General features: G+C 40.6%; 1 protein-coding gene across 5 annotated transcripts in view; it reads right to left on the reverse strand.

Moving 5' to 3' along the window:
- Window positions 1-776: 776 nt before the first annotated feature.
- Window positions 777-17,110, reverse strand: part of SETBP1 (SET binding protein 1) — a 269,098-nt gene continuing 252,764 nt past the window's right edge. For all 5 annotated transcript variants that reach the window (XM_069002367.1, XM_069002363.1, XM_069002365.1 and 2 more), the window contains 2 exons: window positions 11,817-11,984; window positions 777-6,428 (listed from right to left, as the gene is read on the reverse strand). In XM_069002367.1, coding sequence (XP_068858468.1) covers window positions 5,872-6,428; window positions 11,817-11,984 — 725 coding nt within the window. In that variant the 3' untranslated portion in view covers window positions 777-5,871. The remainder of the gene's footprint in view (window positions 6,429-11,816; window positions 11,985-17,110) is intronic.

Consider the following 17,110-nt stretch of genomic DNA (forward strand, 5'->3'; position numbering starts at 1 on the left):
GGGGGCACTAAGTTATCTGTCATGCCTGGGCATCACTGGCTTCTCCAGAAGGCGAGATTTAATCTCTGTGAGGTTGCCGAGCCATTGGTGAAGGTGGTGAACTCTCTCCCAGAGGAGAAAAAAGATGAAACCTGGCATTGCTGTGGAGGAACTCGTGGATGTTGAGGCTGACTGCCTACGATGGCAGCAGACCGCTCTCAGCAGCAACTTGGAAAAGAAACTTAAAACCATACAACAACCAGTGCACAGTGCCATTGTCGCAGCATGAGGCTCCACTGAACGGAAAATACCCCTTGGCCTACAGCCCTTCCTCTCTGATGCTCAATGAGGAGAGAGTTGGCTCCCGTCACCCCCTTGCCCACAGCCCAGCCCCTGGGACTGCCTTCCCTGCAGGGATCTGGAGAGGGATGCTCCATCTGCTTCTGGAGTGGAAATCCCACCTGGGTGGCAAGTTCTGCTCTGCTGGTGCCTGAGGACATGATTTGGACCAGAGAGGTTTCTGTCCATTTAGTGATAGGCACAGCACTGAAGTGTGAATCCCCCTTTTGCCCGTGGGGCCTATGGCACAGTCCATTTTTAACTTTTAAGGATATTCTGGGAAAAATTCAAAAAAAAAGAAAAGAAAAGAAAAGAAAAAAGAACAGAACCAAAGCATGTTTTTCTCCATTACCATAAAGAGGGCTTGTGAATGCATGGTATTATTATCCCAAAAGCTATTAAACTCCTTAGTGATGGGAAACAGATGGAAAATAAGACAAAAGAATTCACAACTCATGTTAGACTGAATTGAATTCCTTTAATTTCACACAATGAATAACATATGAATAGGATTAACTTTTTTTTTTTCTTTTTTTTTTTAGTTAAGTGCTCTATACTGTGCTAACCTGATTTGGTAGCGAAAAGACTGAGCTTTGTTTTAGAAAAAAATGTTTAAAAACCAACATCTAAGATCATGAAGGAGCATGACATTAAAGCATGCCAGATGTATCTAAGCCTCAAAGAACATCAAGTCCATATCCATTTTTAAATGTACAAAAATGCTTCATGAATAAAAACTGTTACAAAAAGAACATTTCAAACAATGTACAAGTTTTTTTCTTGCCTCTATATTCAATAAAATACAAATACATTTTTTTGCTCTAAAATATGTTTACATACAATCAAAGTAGAACATGCAAATTACACTTTAAAAAAGGCTTTTAAAAACCACTTATGAATACAAACTAAAAATTAGCCAGCACGACTTATAGAACAATCTTGTGCCCCATTCGTTTGATTTTTTAATTTTTTTGAAATACAGTATATACATATTTAACACTTCATGTGCATTTATTATTTAAGAAATAGCTTAAAAAAATAAAGAAAAAGAAAAGTAAAACAAACCAACATGGGATTGAACTGCTTCCCCATGTTGTCCAATTGGCAGCTCTTTTAATGTTTTTATATTTTTTTTCTTTTTCTTTTTTTTTCTATGTAGTGTTTTATGCAGCCTAGGCAGGCATCTTAAGGAGATCTCCAATATGTGTCCTTTGTTGAAATGTGCTTCTAATTATCTCAGAACTGCTGCACCCCAGTTTTTGGATTATAAGGAAAGAAGAGGCATTACAAGGGCAAGATGTTTATTCTTTCAATTCAGAAAACCATCCTGGTTTTTCTGTTTAGATGCTTTTTCTTTTTTTTTTTGTTTTGTTTGTTTTTTTGTTTCCCTTTTCTCTTTATTTTTTTAGTTGTTCTTCAAACTCTTCAGGATGCTCCTTAGATGTGCTTAAGTGCAGTCCTGAATCAGGGCCTGTGAAAATAAGAGTTAGGGAAATCCTTGTGTTTGGAACAGTGATTTCTGTTTATTTGGTGCATTACTGTAGTGCTCAGAAGCCCTAGTGATGAACCAGCACCCCATTGCACCAGATGCTACCCAAAAAACCACAAATAGAATATTCGGTGTTCCACAGCATTGCTGCCAAATGGGCCATGCTGTAGGATAGCCGGGGAGATGATGACTATGTTCACCTCTTTTTAAATTTATTTTTTCCATATTCTTTTATTTTTTTTAACAATTATCCAAAAACTTGCAAGGTGCTTCACAGAAAATTTAATATTGAAGGGCTCAAGAAGCTGGCAGCATGAAGGTCTTGGAGACACAAGTGGTAATTTTTTTTTTTTTAAATTTTTTTAATTTTTTTTTTTTTTTTTTTTTTTTTTTTCTCCTCTCTCCCTGAACATTTATCCCCATTTCTGGTTTTACACTGGATTGAGGAATAAAAGACCCACAGAGTGGATGCAAACCCGTGGCCTCATTTCATATGGCTCACAGCCACGTGATACTGTTTTGTGTTTTTATTGAAGCATGCTCAGATGTGTGCTAATCTGTGACACAGCGGAGGTGTTTGAAAGGTTTTTTGGTCTTAGTAAGCAAAGGGCTTTCACCCCAGTTTTATATAGTATTTGGAAATGTGTGGAGACAATCTAGAGAGTTCCTCTGTAAATCTTCCTTGTGGTAAGGGAGAAAAATCAAAAAGCTCATTACTGGAATATTGTTGGGTAATAAACTGCAGGAGTGGGATTTTAGCCTTAAGCCCTAAAACTAAATCCTTTATGATCTGCATGTAGTACATCGCCTTATAATATTATTCTGTCAGCAACTTGCTTATCATCTTTATAGACTATGCAACATGCAGAACACAAATTCTGAGTGCCATCTAACAGTATTTTCACTCTGCTTTTTATGACACTAACAAGCTACTCTTCCTGTCAGCCCAGGACCAGCTGCATGAGGGTGTTGTGTGAACAAACAGCCAAGGCTGTACCACAGCACCACGCTCCACCAGCACCTTCTTGCTGTGAGAAACAAGCCTTGAGCTTCTGGATGGAGCCCATCCTATGCTGACAGCTTTCAGCTACCAAGTCTTGAACTTAATTTCTCTGGGACAAATAGGATCTCTTCATGTTTTTGCTCGATGAAGGGTCTGTGGGGTTATTCCCTCCAAGTGGATGCTCTCCTTAAACACTGTGCCTTTAGCAGCTTTTTGGATAGCACTTTTTGGAAGGATAAGAGCATTCCTTTCCCAAAGCTCAGGAGCATGGGAGGCAGCAGCCACTCAATTATCCTTCCCTGGGGCAGTTTTATCCCAGTGTGTCCAGATCCAAATCCAGCCCTCATGGGTACTCTGGCACTCTTGAAGCCATGACGGGCATTCAATGACAGAATTTGTTGCCTTCAGGCCTTTTTTCACTCACTATACATTGAGATATCCTTCAATGACATCACTGGAGATAAAACTAAGGATAAGTTGTTGTCTGGCTTAATTTCAGCTACCTGGAATACCAAACTAACAATTTTTTCTTGTCATTTTAAGTGACTGTCACCTACTTTCAGGCCCAAAGGAGATCGGGAAAAAAGGGTTTATAAACTAACTAAACCTCAATCCAATGCTTTTTAAGGAAGAAGAGAGGAGTTCAATGAGGTTTAGGGTTTTTTCTCTGCAGGCCTACAACTTCAGTCAGTAACACTGTGCTAATTCAAGAGAGCTGAAAAGCAAAATTGGTTTTAACAGAACGAGCAACCAGCCAATTTATTTCTAAGCTGCATTAATTGGAAAACAAAAAGCACAAATAGGTATGATGAATGATGCAAAACAAATTGGAAACAAAATTCTGCGATCCCTCTTATCAGTTTTAAGGAGTTAGGACCTCAAAATTTGTTCCAGTCTTAAAAAATAAAAAAAAATACATCCCCTCTTCCAGCTCCCCGACGCAATCCTATCCCCATATGCATTCAGTTTTAATAAGCTAAGGTGCTATCACAGAAGAAAAATCAGTCTCTAAAAAATAACGAGTTGTATGTTTACAGTGTTCCTCTAACACCATAGTCTTGATATGATTTTTGTAAATAAATAACAGAATAGAAACACAACATTTTTTTGTGGGGACTCTTTTGTTGGGTTTGTTGCTTTGTTTTTTTGGTGGGGTTTTCTTGTGGTTCTTCTTCTTCTCTTTTTTTTTTTTTTTTTTTAGTGTCGTGCTATATGAAGCTTCCTTGGCAATAAACCAATTCAAGATTTCTCAAGAAAGGGAACAGCATTTGGCTTGTGAACCATTACGTAACTCCAATCCCCCCTCCCTTGATGGAATCTTCCCTCCCTGTTCCCATTTTAATATCCATCTTGCTATGCTAGGTGTTGACTGCACCGCAGGATTTAAAAAGAAAGGAAATACAGTTGAAAGTATCTATTTCAAATTTCAACAATTGACTTTCTTTTTAAAAAGCATTGACACTGCAATGGAACAGCTTTTTGTTCAGTCTTTGTTTTAGCTAAACATTTTAATTGGGCTGTGGAAATGGAGCTTGGGTATTTTACCCAAGTTAAATCAATGGCTAACGGACAACTCGAATGAGAAATGTACAATTTGAACTGACCATTTAAAGAGACGATTTGTCACACACAGTTTGCATCCATGCAGACTGAGAGCTTTATAATTACATTATGTACAAAAAAAAAAAAAAAAATTTTTTTTTTAGTTTATTAAGGCAACCACAACTTGGAGAACATGTCCAAAGTGGCATTAATACAATTGCAGTGGTGATACCCTTTGAACATTTTTATTTCTATTTTCAGATAAGAACACTTATTCCTTTTCTTTTTTTTTTTCAGAAATAATTGCCAAGAAGGATCTATTATCCATAGGGTTTGTTCTATAGTTTTTTAAAACAATCTACTTTGTCTATTTTCTTTAAAAGATAATATCAAGGCATTGCTACCCAATGCAAATTATTCGTATTCTGGATTTCCCGTCAATTTCACTGGGAATTGCAGATGGTAAAGACTTGGTAGGTTTGGGCCCTGTTTTTAATTCTAATTTTTTTTTTCTGTCCTATTTTTTTTCTTTTATCTTTTTTATATTCTTTTTTTGGTGATTTTTTCCATGTTTACTATAACTATTCCCCAGAAGTGTCTTGCTGTTCTCTACTCATATGTACCGAGCATCAAAACAACTTGGCTGATGGATGACCCCTTTTTCACATGCCATTGCCAAGTTGCTTCATATAAACGTGCTATAGTAACCAAATATCTGTGAACACCTTATTTTAAATGCCGTGATATTCCGTCGTTTCTTGGGATAGCACTCGGAATGAGTGTGCACACGTGTAAGGCTCTAATTTTCTATTGCCTATATTGCAGCTAGTTGTAACTAGGCAGGTAAATGAGAAAGAAATACATAGTTCTAGCAGGAGCCAGGCATTTTGGCTTATGCTGTCCCAAAGCCTGGTAGATATATAAAACTGGAAAAGAAAAAAAATTCAAATAGATTATAACCAATATCACAGTTGAGGAAATGACATTATTTTTTGTTGGGTGTTTTTCTTCTTTGTTTCTTTCTTTGTTTCTTTTTTTTTTTTTTTTTTTTTTTTTTAACAGTGATTTATACTATGGTAAAGTTACTCTTAGTTTCACCTGGCCCACCAAACAGAATCAGAGTCAAGCATGCACCCTTAGTGACAACGTTCAGCTTTCTGCGAGGATGACTTCCCGCCTCCGGGTACGGTATGAGAACAGCAATGCTGAGATTCAGATTAGTTTTGGAAACTTGGCAGAGTTCATGCTTTTTCCAGCTTTGACACACATCCTCCTCCCCTCTATCCCCCACTTTTCCCGTGCCTTTCCCCCCTCTTTTCTGGGGGGGGGCTTGGGTCAAAGCGATGAAGAGGAAAGATGCGAGCCCCAGCTGGCAGAGCTCTCTGCAATGAGTTCTGGCTGCTGAAGGGACAGGTCAGTCTGGTGCTGCCAAAGGGGTGAGGCGGACTGTGCACCTCCTGTCCCCCAGTCCTGGCGTGCTCCACTATGGGCACCCAACATCTGATGAGGTGCACTGGCCTTAGGGAAGGCCTTCACTTTCGCTCCCTCTGCCTTTCCGGTGTCGCTTCACTTTCACGTCCTCCTCTTCCTCCTGTGGAGACTTGTTTTTCCTTTTTCCAACCCGGGGCGCCCGGGGTAGAGGGAGAGGGAGTGGAGGGGGTGGAGGAGGCAGAGGAGGTGGCAGGGGTGGCGTCTCTCGAGCCATGTGTATGACAGCCTCGATGGTGGCCATGATTGTATCTTGAGTGGCTGCTTGCTCCAATATTAAAGGGTTGAGTGTTGGTCTCTGACCTCTTTTGCTCGGAAGGTCAACGCATTTTTCCAGAACGGGCATTTGGTCTCTGGAGTCTTCGTCAAAGGAAAGGGGTTGCTTCCGAGGACGCCCCCTCCTCTTCTTCACGAAGTTATTGCCTGTCTTTGATTGTCTCTGCAGCCGCTTGGCTTTCAGGATCTTGTTAACGTGATCCAGGTTCTTCTTTGTGGACAGGATCTTGGTGTAGTTGCACATCTTGCGCACCTCGCACTGGATCGCTTCAATTTCACGGCGCTTGAACCTTTTCTTCAGGGGTGAGCTGGCTGTTGGGAGACAAGGAGAGAAACAAGTGCAGGTCAAACAACAGTAATTGGACACTCTCCTTTGACCTCTTCCAGCATCATGAAGACTAGATGGAAATGCAACTTTGATATAAGTATTCTTCAGAGATTTCTCTCTGCCTGTTACCTCTTCTAAAGCAACAAAGCTTTTGCTACAGCAACGTTTATGCATGGGTTTGCTTCATTCTGCTTTTTCAACCTTTAATAGGAGGGAAGGAAGCTTAGCATAGCTGTCATATTGGCCCACCCTAACTATTAAACCTTCTATGGCCCAGAGATATAATCCCGATGCCTTCAATTCAGCCTTTAATTCTTGTCATGAATGCCAGTTAGTACGAAAAGCATTTGTTACTGAAACTAGTGGGCAGAGACAAGATGTGTGGGTCGCTTCATCTGTGGCAAATTCATTACCCCTGCCTGGGTTTCTGTACTATCATCTCTGCAGATACTAGCTGAAACTACTCAGTCATATAATTGACTTTAATGGCCCCCAAAGTAAGCTTACTCCTGGTTCAGATAACTTACTTTAGATCTGAACGAAGTCCAAAGTAGTTAAGTCTCTTGCCAAGGTCACGTTGTGAGTCATTGTCAGAGCTGGAAAGAGTACCCAGTATTTCTTGGCTTCTGGTCCTTTGCTTAGGACACGAGACTTTGCTTGTTTTGCCTAAATTGTCTCATTGTCCTTTCCTGAACATGGCATCTGTTCAGAGTTCAGGATTTGCACACAGATTAGAAGTAACTACCCCTTTGTGAGGGAAACAGAATGTATTAATTCTGCAATTGCAATAACTGGTGCTCCCCTTCACTCCTAACATATCCGTTCTGTGCTAGTGGGAAAGAAATGATGAAGCTCAGAATTTCTTTTTGGTAAAGAATAAAACATCCCACTGAATTAACCTCAACCCACATATACTTGCAAACTTAATTTACACCTGACTGTCAAGCAGTCATTTGAGTTTGAAATCCTTGAAGTTTCCCAAGCAGGCAAGATTTTGAGAAAGGTTCATTTGGGGGTTATCTCTGCCTTCACGGCTAACAGGCTAATCTTCCAGCAGTAGTTTAAATAAAGTTGCTATTGTAGCATTTTCTGTAGATAACCAGGAGCTGTCAAGTGGTAGAATCACCTCTTGCTCTCGATGGCCTGTGGCAGATTCAGCATGTAAACCTCATTCACGGGCCTCCTCTCTTGGAGAACATAAATTATTGGCTCTTATACCACCATGTTGCTTGGATTCAGCGAAAAGCTTGCATAAACAAACCCAAGTTACAATGTAAGAAGTAGGAGTGAGTCATAAACAAAACACAGACATATGCTCTCTTATAAATAAAGACCTGGGATGGCCAACTTCCCAAAGTCTGGTTTTCATTAATTGCAAAACAAAATACATTTTCCATATGTAACCCACTCCCCACACCAAAAAGAAAAATAAAGCCCATTTGCAGTTTGTGGTTCACAAAGGACAAAAGAAAAGAGAAATGCAGTCATTTTGGTACCAAAGGAAAAGAGAAAGGAAATGAAATATCCAAGTTACTCAGGAGAAGCTAATTAGTTGCACAAAATTCCTCCCAAGTAGGTCACCCCTAAAAACTGTGGATTCAAGATCCCTAAAGGCAAGTGGCAGCAAGCTATTCGCAGAAATTTGATCAAAAAAGGTTAAGTCCCTGTCACAGAAAATGATTATTCTCATCTGTCCTCACTGGTGATTGACATAAGTAGTCCCAATAACTTCAGCCTTAAGCATTCAAATCCTTTGAGTCCCTCCCACATCCTGAGAGTAGCTTCAGGTCAGAAGATCTAAAAAATCAAGCATTTGGCACACTCTTCAGTGTCCACCTTTTGCCTTTTATTGTTATTGTCAGGGCACATTTTCAAGTCTTATACTATTTTTTAATTCCAACACTTGAGGTGCTTTTTTTTTCAGAAAGTAAAGCTGAAATTTTTTAGTTGGTGATTGACAATGGAAAATTTAGTAGATATACAGGAAAGCTTGCAAGGTATCATGATGATACCAGATTTGGCTTTACTCTCCATTTTCATTAGGAAGAAAGTAAGCCAAGGAACTAGAAAAAAAATTGAAATACAACATTAGCCAAGTACCTGCAAAGATTTTGTGTCTTTACTGAGATTTACCTGCAGCCAGTTGTTTCTGCAGATTGGTATTATCACCTGAATGTGGTCGATGGAGACCTGGTCTGTACAGTTGGTAGAGGATGACCTCAGCTTCTAAATTCTAAAAATGGGAACTCGATTAAATTCAAGGTGACCTTGCACATTGTTTTGATGTCCTGATACTGGATAAGAACAACACAGCACTCCTGTCCATCCTGAAACCCAGTGAGTGTCTTAGACAGTCCAGAGGTCACTCAGGCTGAGAGTCCTGAGTGAAGCCTGATTCTGAGGAGACACTGCCCAAGTGGAGCAAAGGTTGGCACCTGCTTTCTGCCAAACTGCCCAATTCCCCAAAATTAACTGATATGCAGACAATTATGGGTAGGTTTCTGTTCCTGTATGTAAATGTGCGAGCTGAACACCACTGTCTTCCTTTATATTTAGATACTTTTTTGGACCTTATAAAACTTTGCAAGCTCACAAGTCTGTTCATTTTTGTGCTGAAACTCATTCTCATGTTTAGGAAAAAAAAACCCCAAACTTCTGTGCTCTTCTGTGCTGGCTTACTGCACTAATTTTTCCTTCGTAAATGCTTCGGGGTGTTTATGGCTTTCTCAGGGAGCTTGTTAGAAGCTACTGATAATTCTTTTGCTTTCTTCCTAGCAAGCCTCTGAACTTGCAGGCCCTAGAAAGCATTTGAATTGTTACACAGTCTGCCAGTAGTCAGAATGCATGTACTGAGTAAGTACATATGCTTTCAAGTCGGGCTTTTTAAATGAGATATTGGGAAACCCAACATTATTTTGACTATTGAATGTCAGGGACATCTGATTCTACATTTGGTGTAGGAAGACTATGCAGAAAGAGTCTGATGTGTCTGCAGGGGGAAGCTTTGATGAGTTGTGCATATGATAAAATATCAGGGAGATCTGCCAGAGTAAACTAGTATTGAAGTGAGAGCCATTAGGTGTTATCAACTCATCTGGAAGCTGTTGGTGAGCAATCAAAATATAAAATATTTTCCTATATTGCCATGTGATATACTGTTCTGCTGAAAGCCAGAGCTAAGTATTAATCTTTTCCTTTTTATCCAGACAGACCCTGCCCAATCCAGGACCCAAGTTGGTCTGTGCTGGTTTTAGAGTTTTGGGGTTTTTTCTGGTCTGTGTTGGTCTTAGTTTTTGTTTTATTTTTTTTTCTGTTTCTGCACATTACTGTTTGCACATGGGAATCTTGCTTTGGGAGGATGACTTCCGTCTTGATCTATGTGGTGGAATTCCTTTAGAGGTGTTTAAAGAGGAGGTGGGGAACAGTAACTTTATGCCTGCGTGCAGGCATATGAAAAAGTGAATATGCTGCCATGGAGGTGATGCAACATGTAGCAGCCTCCAGGCACCATACATGCACAGTTTTTACCCAGGCATATTGACCTCCCTCCACCTCCCAACATGCTGTCTCCAGGAAGGCAAAATCCAGTCCCAAATGAAATTTGTACTTTTCCTTCATCCTTTCTCCACTCTCCAAACAACCTCACCTATCTGCCCCAAAACAAGCAAGAACCAATGTCAGTCATAAACCACAGTTTATATAAGGCACATAGAAGTCTGGTGTCCCCAGGGTCTGCAGGTGTGGTGAGGCTCAGTCTCACAAATTGAAATGGCTGCAGGCCATGCTGGAAGGCCATGCAGCAATGATATGATGCTGGAAACAGTTTCTGAATCAAAGACAGCAATTCCTACCAAAAAAATATATTTCCAAGGTAGCTTAGAGGAGGCTAAAAGACCCACTCCACCACAGTGATGATGAACAACGAGGTGACCCAGGCAAACATCCAGGCAGACCCCTTGGATGTTTGTCATTGACCCCCTAATTTTATTCTGGATGGCTCTGTTATGTCTGAAGCTCTAAAATCCTTCTTGCTGCCTGTCATTCTCCATCCCTTCGGAGGTGCCTGAGACCACTTGCGAGAACATGGCACAGAGGAGGCTGCTCAAAGCTGGGCTCAATTTATTGACTTGGTTTGAATGGAGTAATTTTCAAAGAGCTTCCTATTAATTACAGGAAACCCATAGCACTGTCCTGTTTTCCCATTAACACAGTTTCTTTTAGTTTTCAGCTAAATTATTTCAACATCTGGGCTACAGATAAACCAACAATTTAATTAGACTTCTGAAAATGGAAAGAATGAGCTATGCAGTCAAGCATACACTTTCATCTTGAAACGGATCATAAAATATTTGTGTGCTTTCATTCTCCACTGCTTTAAAAATCTGTCCTTGGTTTATATATAGGAAAGTATTAAAGACTAAACAGACAATCCTGATTTTTTTAATATAAAAATTTATCTTTACAGAGGCTACTTTGCAGCATGAAACCCTTGTTTTCACTATTTATTCAAGAAGTGAGAAGGGAAATAAAAATAAGTGCATTGAAACAGCACTTTCAGTTGAAGGATTAAATATGCAATAATTCTGTTAATCAGTGATTAAATATGTAGTAATTCTGTAAATCAGTGATACAAATATGTTTTTTGTGAATGTGGCATCAAAAGTTTGACAAGACTATGAAACTTCTAATGGCTGCATATAGGGTAATGAACTGTGCATTGCCCATTCACTGGAAATTAAAACAGAATGCAAGATTAACTTCTCCATCCATGCCCAAGAAAAGACATGATGGTGCCTGAATGACCTGGCTCAATTTCCAACAGTATAAAGATATCACCTTTCTGATCTGATTCAAAATAGAAACACAAAATATAAGTTGATAGAAAAGCACGCTAGTCTGACTTATTTATTCTGGTATTTTAAATCACTGCTCATTGCCCCAGACAATTTTACATTTGCAAGACAGAACATTACACTAAAATCACTGAAGTATGCAGTATTTCTCCTCAGCTAGTCACTGTGTATTTGGCTTGTTCAGGCTACAGGCATGGGAGCATTTAAAAGAAAGGAACAACAGGGCTGAGAAAGGATCCCAGGAGTCTTGTTTCAGAGTGTCCTGCTAGACCATACAGGCTGGTGCTACTTGTATCCTCATCATTGCGCGAGTGTTTGTATGTGAAAGAAATAATTTGATATGCCAAGATATGCAATCACGGTAAGAAAGAGTTGGAAATATTATAGCCTGATTATTGCATTAAATATGCACATTTGCAGCTACTTCTCCAATCAGGGTGAGGATTAGGTGCACATATTGTGCAGCTCCAGAAGGAAGATGGGGAAGAAACAGAGGGGGTGGAGTGAAAACAGCATTACCTGCTTCAGATGTTGCTGATGATGAAGGTAGGAGAGATAATACTGGACTTGGCATTGCAACACTGTCAACAGCTGCTGGTTTCCTTCTGGTCATCACATTACAGGCAGAACTTTCCATTTTACCATGAAGTGAAGTCTGGTCTGCTTTTAAGTGGGGACCTGCAATTCCTGGAGAAGGAAACAAAATTTGGATGAATATTAGTAGAGTAACATGTCTGGGGAATATCTGAAAAAAAGAGAAGTTAGTTGCTGTCCTTGCTACATTGATATAGTTCCATATTTCCCTGTGGATGTATCTGTAATACAGTCTTGATACTAGCAAGGGTCATAATTGTTATTAATTTTTGATAATTTTCCTGAAGGATGTATCATCACTGGTCTCTATAAACAATGGTAAACCAACAAAATAATTCCACATTACTACCTTTCCTCCTAAAAACCCTGATATATACATAGAGATATCCTTCCTAACTCTATTTAGTGGGAACATATATGTATCATTTCCTGTGTAGTTCATTCTCCACACGTTGTTACACACTTCTCTGCTGTAAACACCTGAATCAGTGGGTGTTTCATCTGAGTAAAGGAGCAGGCATCAGGAACAACCTCAATATGCAATTCCTATCTAAAGCACATTACATTTATTTTTCAGGAATTCCCTTCCTAATTAAATTTGCCTTGCAGCTCATCAAAGGGAAGTCAATTAAAAAAAGAAAGAGTCCTTTGTCATATATTTTTCCACCTAGAGTTTACAATGCATAATAAATGAGTGGTAAAAAAATGTCAAAGTAAAATATTCCAGAAATATGGACTTATGGCTGGCAGATTCTTCCACCAACAGTATTTCTCAAACTCTCTTATAGTTTGTAACCATTTTGTTTGCTTGTAAATGTGTGAAATTTAAACTGCTGGCATTGAAATTTGAAAACCTTTCCCAGTCTATGTGATGATGGGCTTCAACATGATTAGCACAGCTATTCATTTATCAATCTTTCAAAAAACTCCTTTTTTTCAGATCTCAACCTGCACATGAGCCTCAGATAAAATGCATCGGATTTTGGCAACTAAGCTACACAAAGATTCAACAAATCACAGAGCTGCTGAGGTTGGAAAGCTCCTCTTGAGACCACCTTGTCCACTTCACCCTGCTCAAGCCAGAGCAGCTCACCCTGGACCACATCTGGCCAGATAAGAATATCTCCAAGGACGGAGACTCCACCACCTCTCTCCACAACCTGTTCATTCCATCAGTAAAACTACACTGTTCAGGAATAACCTGTGTTTCATCTTGTGCCCATTGACTCTTATCCTGTCACTGGGCAGCATTAAGAATAGTCTTGCTCCATCTTCTCTAATCTTTCCCATCAAACATTTGCACACATAGAGAAGATCCCCCTGAGCCTTCTCTTCTCCAGGCTGAATATCCCATCTCTCTGAGTCTTTCCTCGTAAGAGAGATATCCCAGATTCTTAATAATCTTTGTGGCCTCCTTTTGGACTCTCTCCCATACGTCCATGTTCCTCTGGCATACCAGCCACTCCTCTGAGTTCTGAAATTCTCCAGATTTGTTGAGGGTGTTCTCTACCCTGTCACCCTGCTCATTAATTGACATATTAAAAGTTTTTAGGCCCCATATCAGCGGGTGCACCTCTGCTGATTGGTCTCTATGTGGGCACTGTGCTACTCATCACAACCCTCTGAGCCCAGACAGTTTTCAGTCCATCATAGTGTGCATTTATCCTGCCTCTGTTTCATCATTTTGTCTATGAGAAGCTGATAGAACCCAGTGCCAGAACTCTTGCTAAAGTCAAGATAAGAAACATCAGATTGGTGAGGCATGATTTGCCCTTCACAGATCTGTGATAATTACTCCTGATCACTTTTTCCTCCTTCATACGTTTGGAAATGCTCTTCAGAATTATTTACTCCACCAAATTCTAGGGATTGAGGTGAGACTGGACGGCCTCACTGCTTCCTTTCTTTTTCTTCTTGCCTTTATTAGACTGACATTTGCTCTCTTCTAGACCTCTGAAACCTCTCCTGATCACCACAACCTTTCAAAAACAACCAAGAGTAGCCTCACAGTGATGCCAGACAGATCCCTCAGTACTTTTGGATACATCCTGCCAAATCCCATGGACTTTTGCTTATTCAGTTTGTTTAACTATTCCCTAATCAGATCCTCCTCCAAGAGTAAGTTTTCTTTCCCCACCACTCTCATGGGCCTGGGATTCTCAAAGGCCAAAGAGGACAATCAGTCTGCTGCTGATCTTTTTCAGTCAGGGTCCCTGTTTCATTCAGCAAGGGCCCCACATTTTCTACGGGCTATTTTTGGCTGCTTAAGTGTCTGTAGAAACATTTCTTGTTGATCTTCTGCCCTGGATTCAACTCCAGATAGACTTTTTCTTCCTATGCCCATCCCTGTGTGCTTGGATGTTGTAGCTCTAGTTCTCTGGGCCACCTGTTTCCATGTCTTTTTTGCTTCCTTTTTGTATCTGACATTATTCAGGAGCTTCTCGGTCAATCATGAAAATCTCCTGACAGGTTTTCTTGCTTCTATTTGCCACTCTGATCTGGTTTTGCATGTTTCCACAATACTCCTGATCCAGGCCAGCAGCAAACTTCCCTGCACAGCAGGTCAGGTCAGCAGGTGGGGGCCTTTATCCCCTGCATGACTGACCCGTTCTGCCACCCCTGGCTGCACCTGGATAGCACCTGGTAGTTCCTCGAAGACTTTCCACAAGTGCTCTGACACCTACAATCATAAGATCATCTAGCCTGGGAAAGGCCCTAAGATCATCCATCCCACTGTTCCCCCACCTCTACCAAGGCCACTACTAGCCCATGTGCCCAAGTGTCACATCCACATGGCTATTAAATCCCTCCAGGGATGAGAACTCCAACACTGCCCTAGAAAGCCTGTGCCAGGGCTGGATAATCCTTTCTGTGAAGAAATTTTTGTTAATATCCAATTTAAACCTCCCCTGGCACAGCTTTCCTCTTGTTCTGTCCCTTGTTGCCTGGGAGTAGAGTTCGACCCTCACCTGGCTGCACCCTCCTGTCTGGAAATTGTGGAGAGTGAGAAGGTCCCCTCTGAGCCTCCTTTTTTCCAGGCTGAGCCCCCCCCAGTTCCTTCAGCTACTCCTGGTGTTCCAGACCCTTTATCAGACTTTTGTGTCTATTGTCTGTGCTCAGCTTCTCCAGATGCCAATCAAAAATTCCCTGTATTTGCTATTTAGAGTTGCTATGAACCGTCCCTATGAACCCATGCTTCTGGCATGTAAAATAAGAAATATCGGGAGATCTGTGTGTTGTCTCAGGAACTGTGGAAGAGATCTCTATCTGATTCAGGCACAGAAATGTTAGAGTGAGAGGAGTCTGAAAGATGGGGTTACAGAATGAGCTGGTTTGGGATAGGAGTCCTGATGAAACTGTGACCCGATATCAACTTGTGGATTAAAGGGAAGCAAGAATGGGCAGGAATAAGTGAGACAACATTACAGGCCACAGCTTGGTGGAGATAAACAGAGCAGTCTCTGCCTATTAGACCACACATCTTTCCAGAGCCTCAAATCTAGTATTAAGCATCTCAAATTGTATCCATTAGACTTCAATCTCTCTCTGCTCGGCTTCTCTAGTGCAAATGAGAACAATAATATACCCCTCATCTCAAGAGCAGCCCTGTGAAAATAAAATTATCAACATTCATGAAACATTCATCTATTCATACCAAGGCTTAGAAATGTGGAATAAATGAGACATGATGTCACGCACTGAATAGCAAAAGGAAAATCCAGCTCCCAAATAACTGTTCATTAGGTGAGCTCTGCACATTGAATAAAGCAGTGTCCCGTAGAATAAGTGAGACATTTGGCTAGGTAATTACCCTTTGGAACTTGTGTATGCACACCTGAGGTTTCACCACTCCACAGTGCTTGAGTTTGTGCCTTAATATTATTTATTCATGAGTGTAGTGGGTGCACAAGAAACTTGCACATGTGGGTGCATGTATCAATACACACACACATATATGCACGTGCATATGGTACATAATAATGCTAACAACCTCATAAATTCAACATCTGGTTCTAATTAAACTGAAGGGCCTGTATAAAGAGCCATATGAAAACATGCAGCTGTAACCTGTTGACCTCTATTGATAAAAAAAAAAAAAAGTCTGTGAAGCTGTGTTTCAACATATCAAGGGACAGTCATTCATTTTTTTCAAAGGTAATCCCCCACAAACCACTTATCCTCTCAAATCTCTACCTGCACACAGTGTTTGCATTAGGGACCTTGATTTATGGATCCCCACTCCTTGGATGGAGAGGCCAACTTCCTGTTGCCGTGGTTACTTAGATCTTGGTTCAAGGTTAAACTACTCCCAAATCAAAATCAGTGGCAGGCACAGCATCTAACAGCCAGGTTATTGACTACCCTAGGATGCTTAAAGGTCAAAGACCAAAGTGCTGCTTACTGCCTTTGGGGTGAGTCAATATTTTCAATATTTTTATTCTGTTTCTTCTGAAGAAGTAGTGCTGCTCAATTACCACCTATCTGGGTTTAGCAAGGTCATACAAGTCATTGAGGAAAATCCTCCCCCTACAGAAGAAATACAAATGTAATGAATTACTTCAAAGTCTACGTGGACCAATTGCAGCTCATCACTGGTGAATCATGGCTTCAGACATCTGTCTCTTGTTTTAGGAGCTTGGTTTCTTCAGCTTCTATCCCTCACCTCCCTGAAAATCTCATCTAAATTGAGGAAGAAGAGTAATTTATGGATCTGGAGCAATCAATAAGGGAGGATCATCAGTTTTCTTTCATGGATAACAGAATGCAAACAGACTCAGAGGCATTGTTGGAAACACACAAAGATGCAGCAATTTGCTCACAAGGCTTGGATGCATGCTGCAGGAGTGGAAGGTCTGTTCTTCAGTGAATGGACCTGCTGGTGTGGTATCATCACCTCTCACTGGACTTTTTCTTTGGAGTGCTCTGTTCAGAAGGCCTTAGGTAAAGGAAAGCCCTAGTTCAACCCATCTATGAATCAGGTGAAAATAAATAATTTGCAACACCATCACAGGGAAATAAAGTATTTAAAATTCACACACTCATTTATTAAACCAGTGTATTTTGTCCATTGTCACTGCCCCAGAAAGAGAAGATGCTCTGGGGACTGGGGCACCTTTGCTATGGAAACAGGCTGAGAAGAGATGAGAGCTGTCCAGACTGGAGAAGAGAAAGCTCTGGGGAGACCTTAGAGCCCCTTCCAGGACTTGAAGGGAACTTCA

This window comes from Aphelocoma coerulescens (assembly GCF_041296385.1).
Source record: "Aphelocoma coerulescens isolate FSJ_1873_10779 chromosome Z unlocalized genomic scaffold, UR_Acoe_1.0 ChrZ, whole genome shotgun sequence".
Lineage (NCBI taxonomy): Eukaryota > Metazoa > Chordata > Aves > Passeriformes > Corvidae > Aphelocoma > Aphelocoma coerulescens.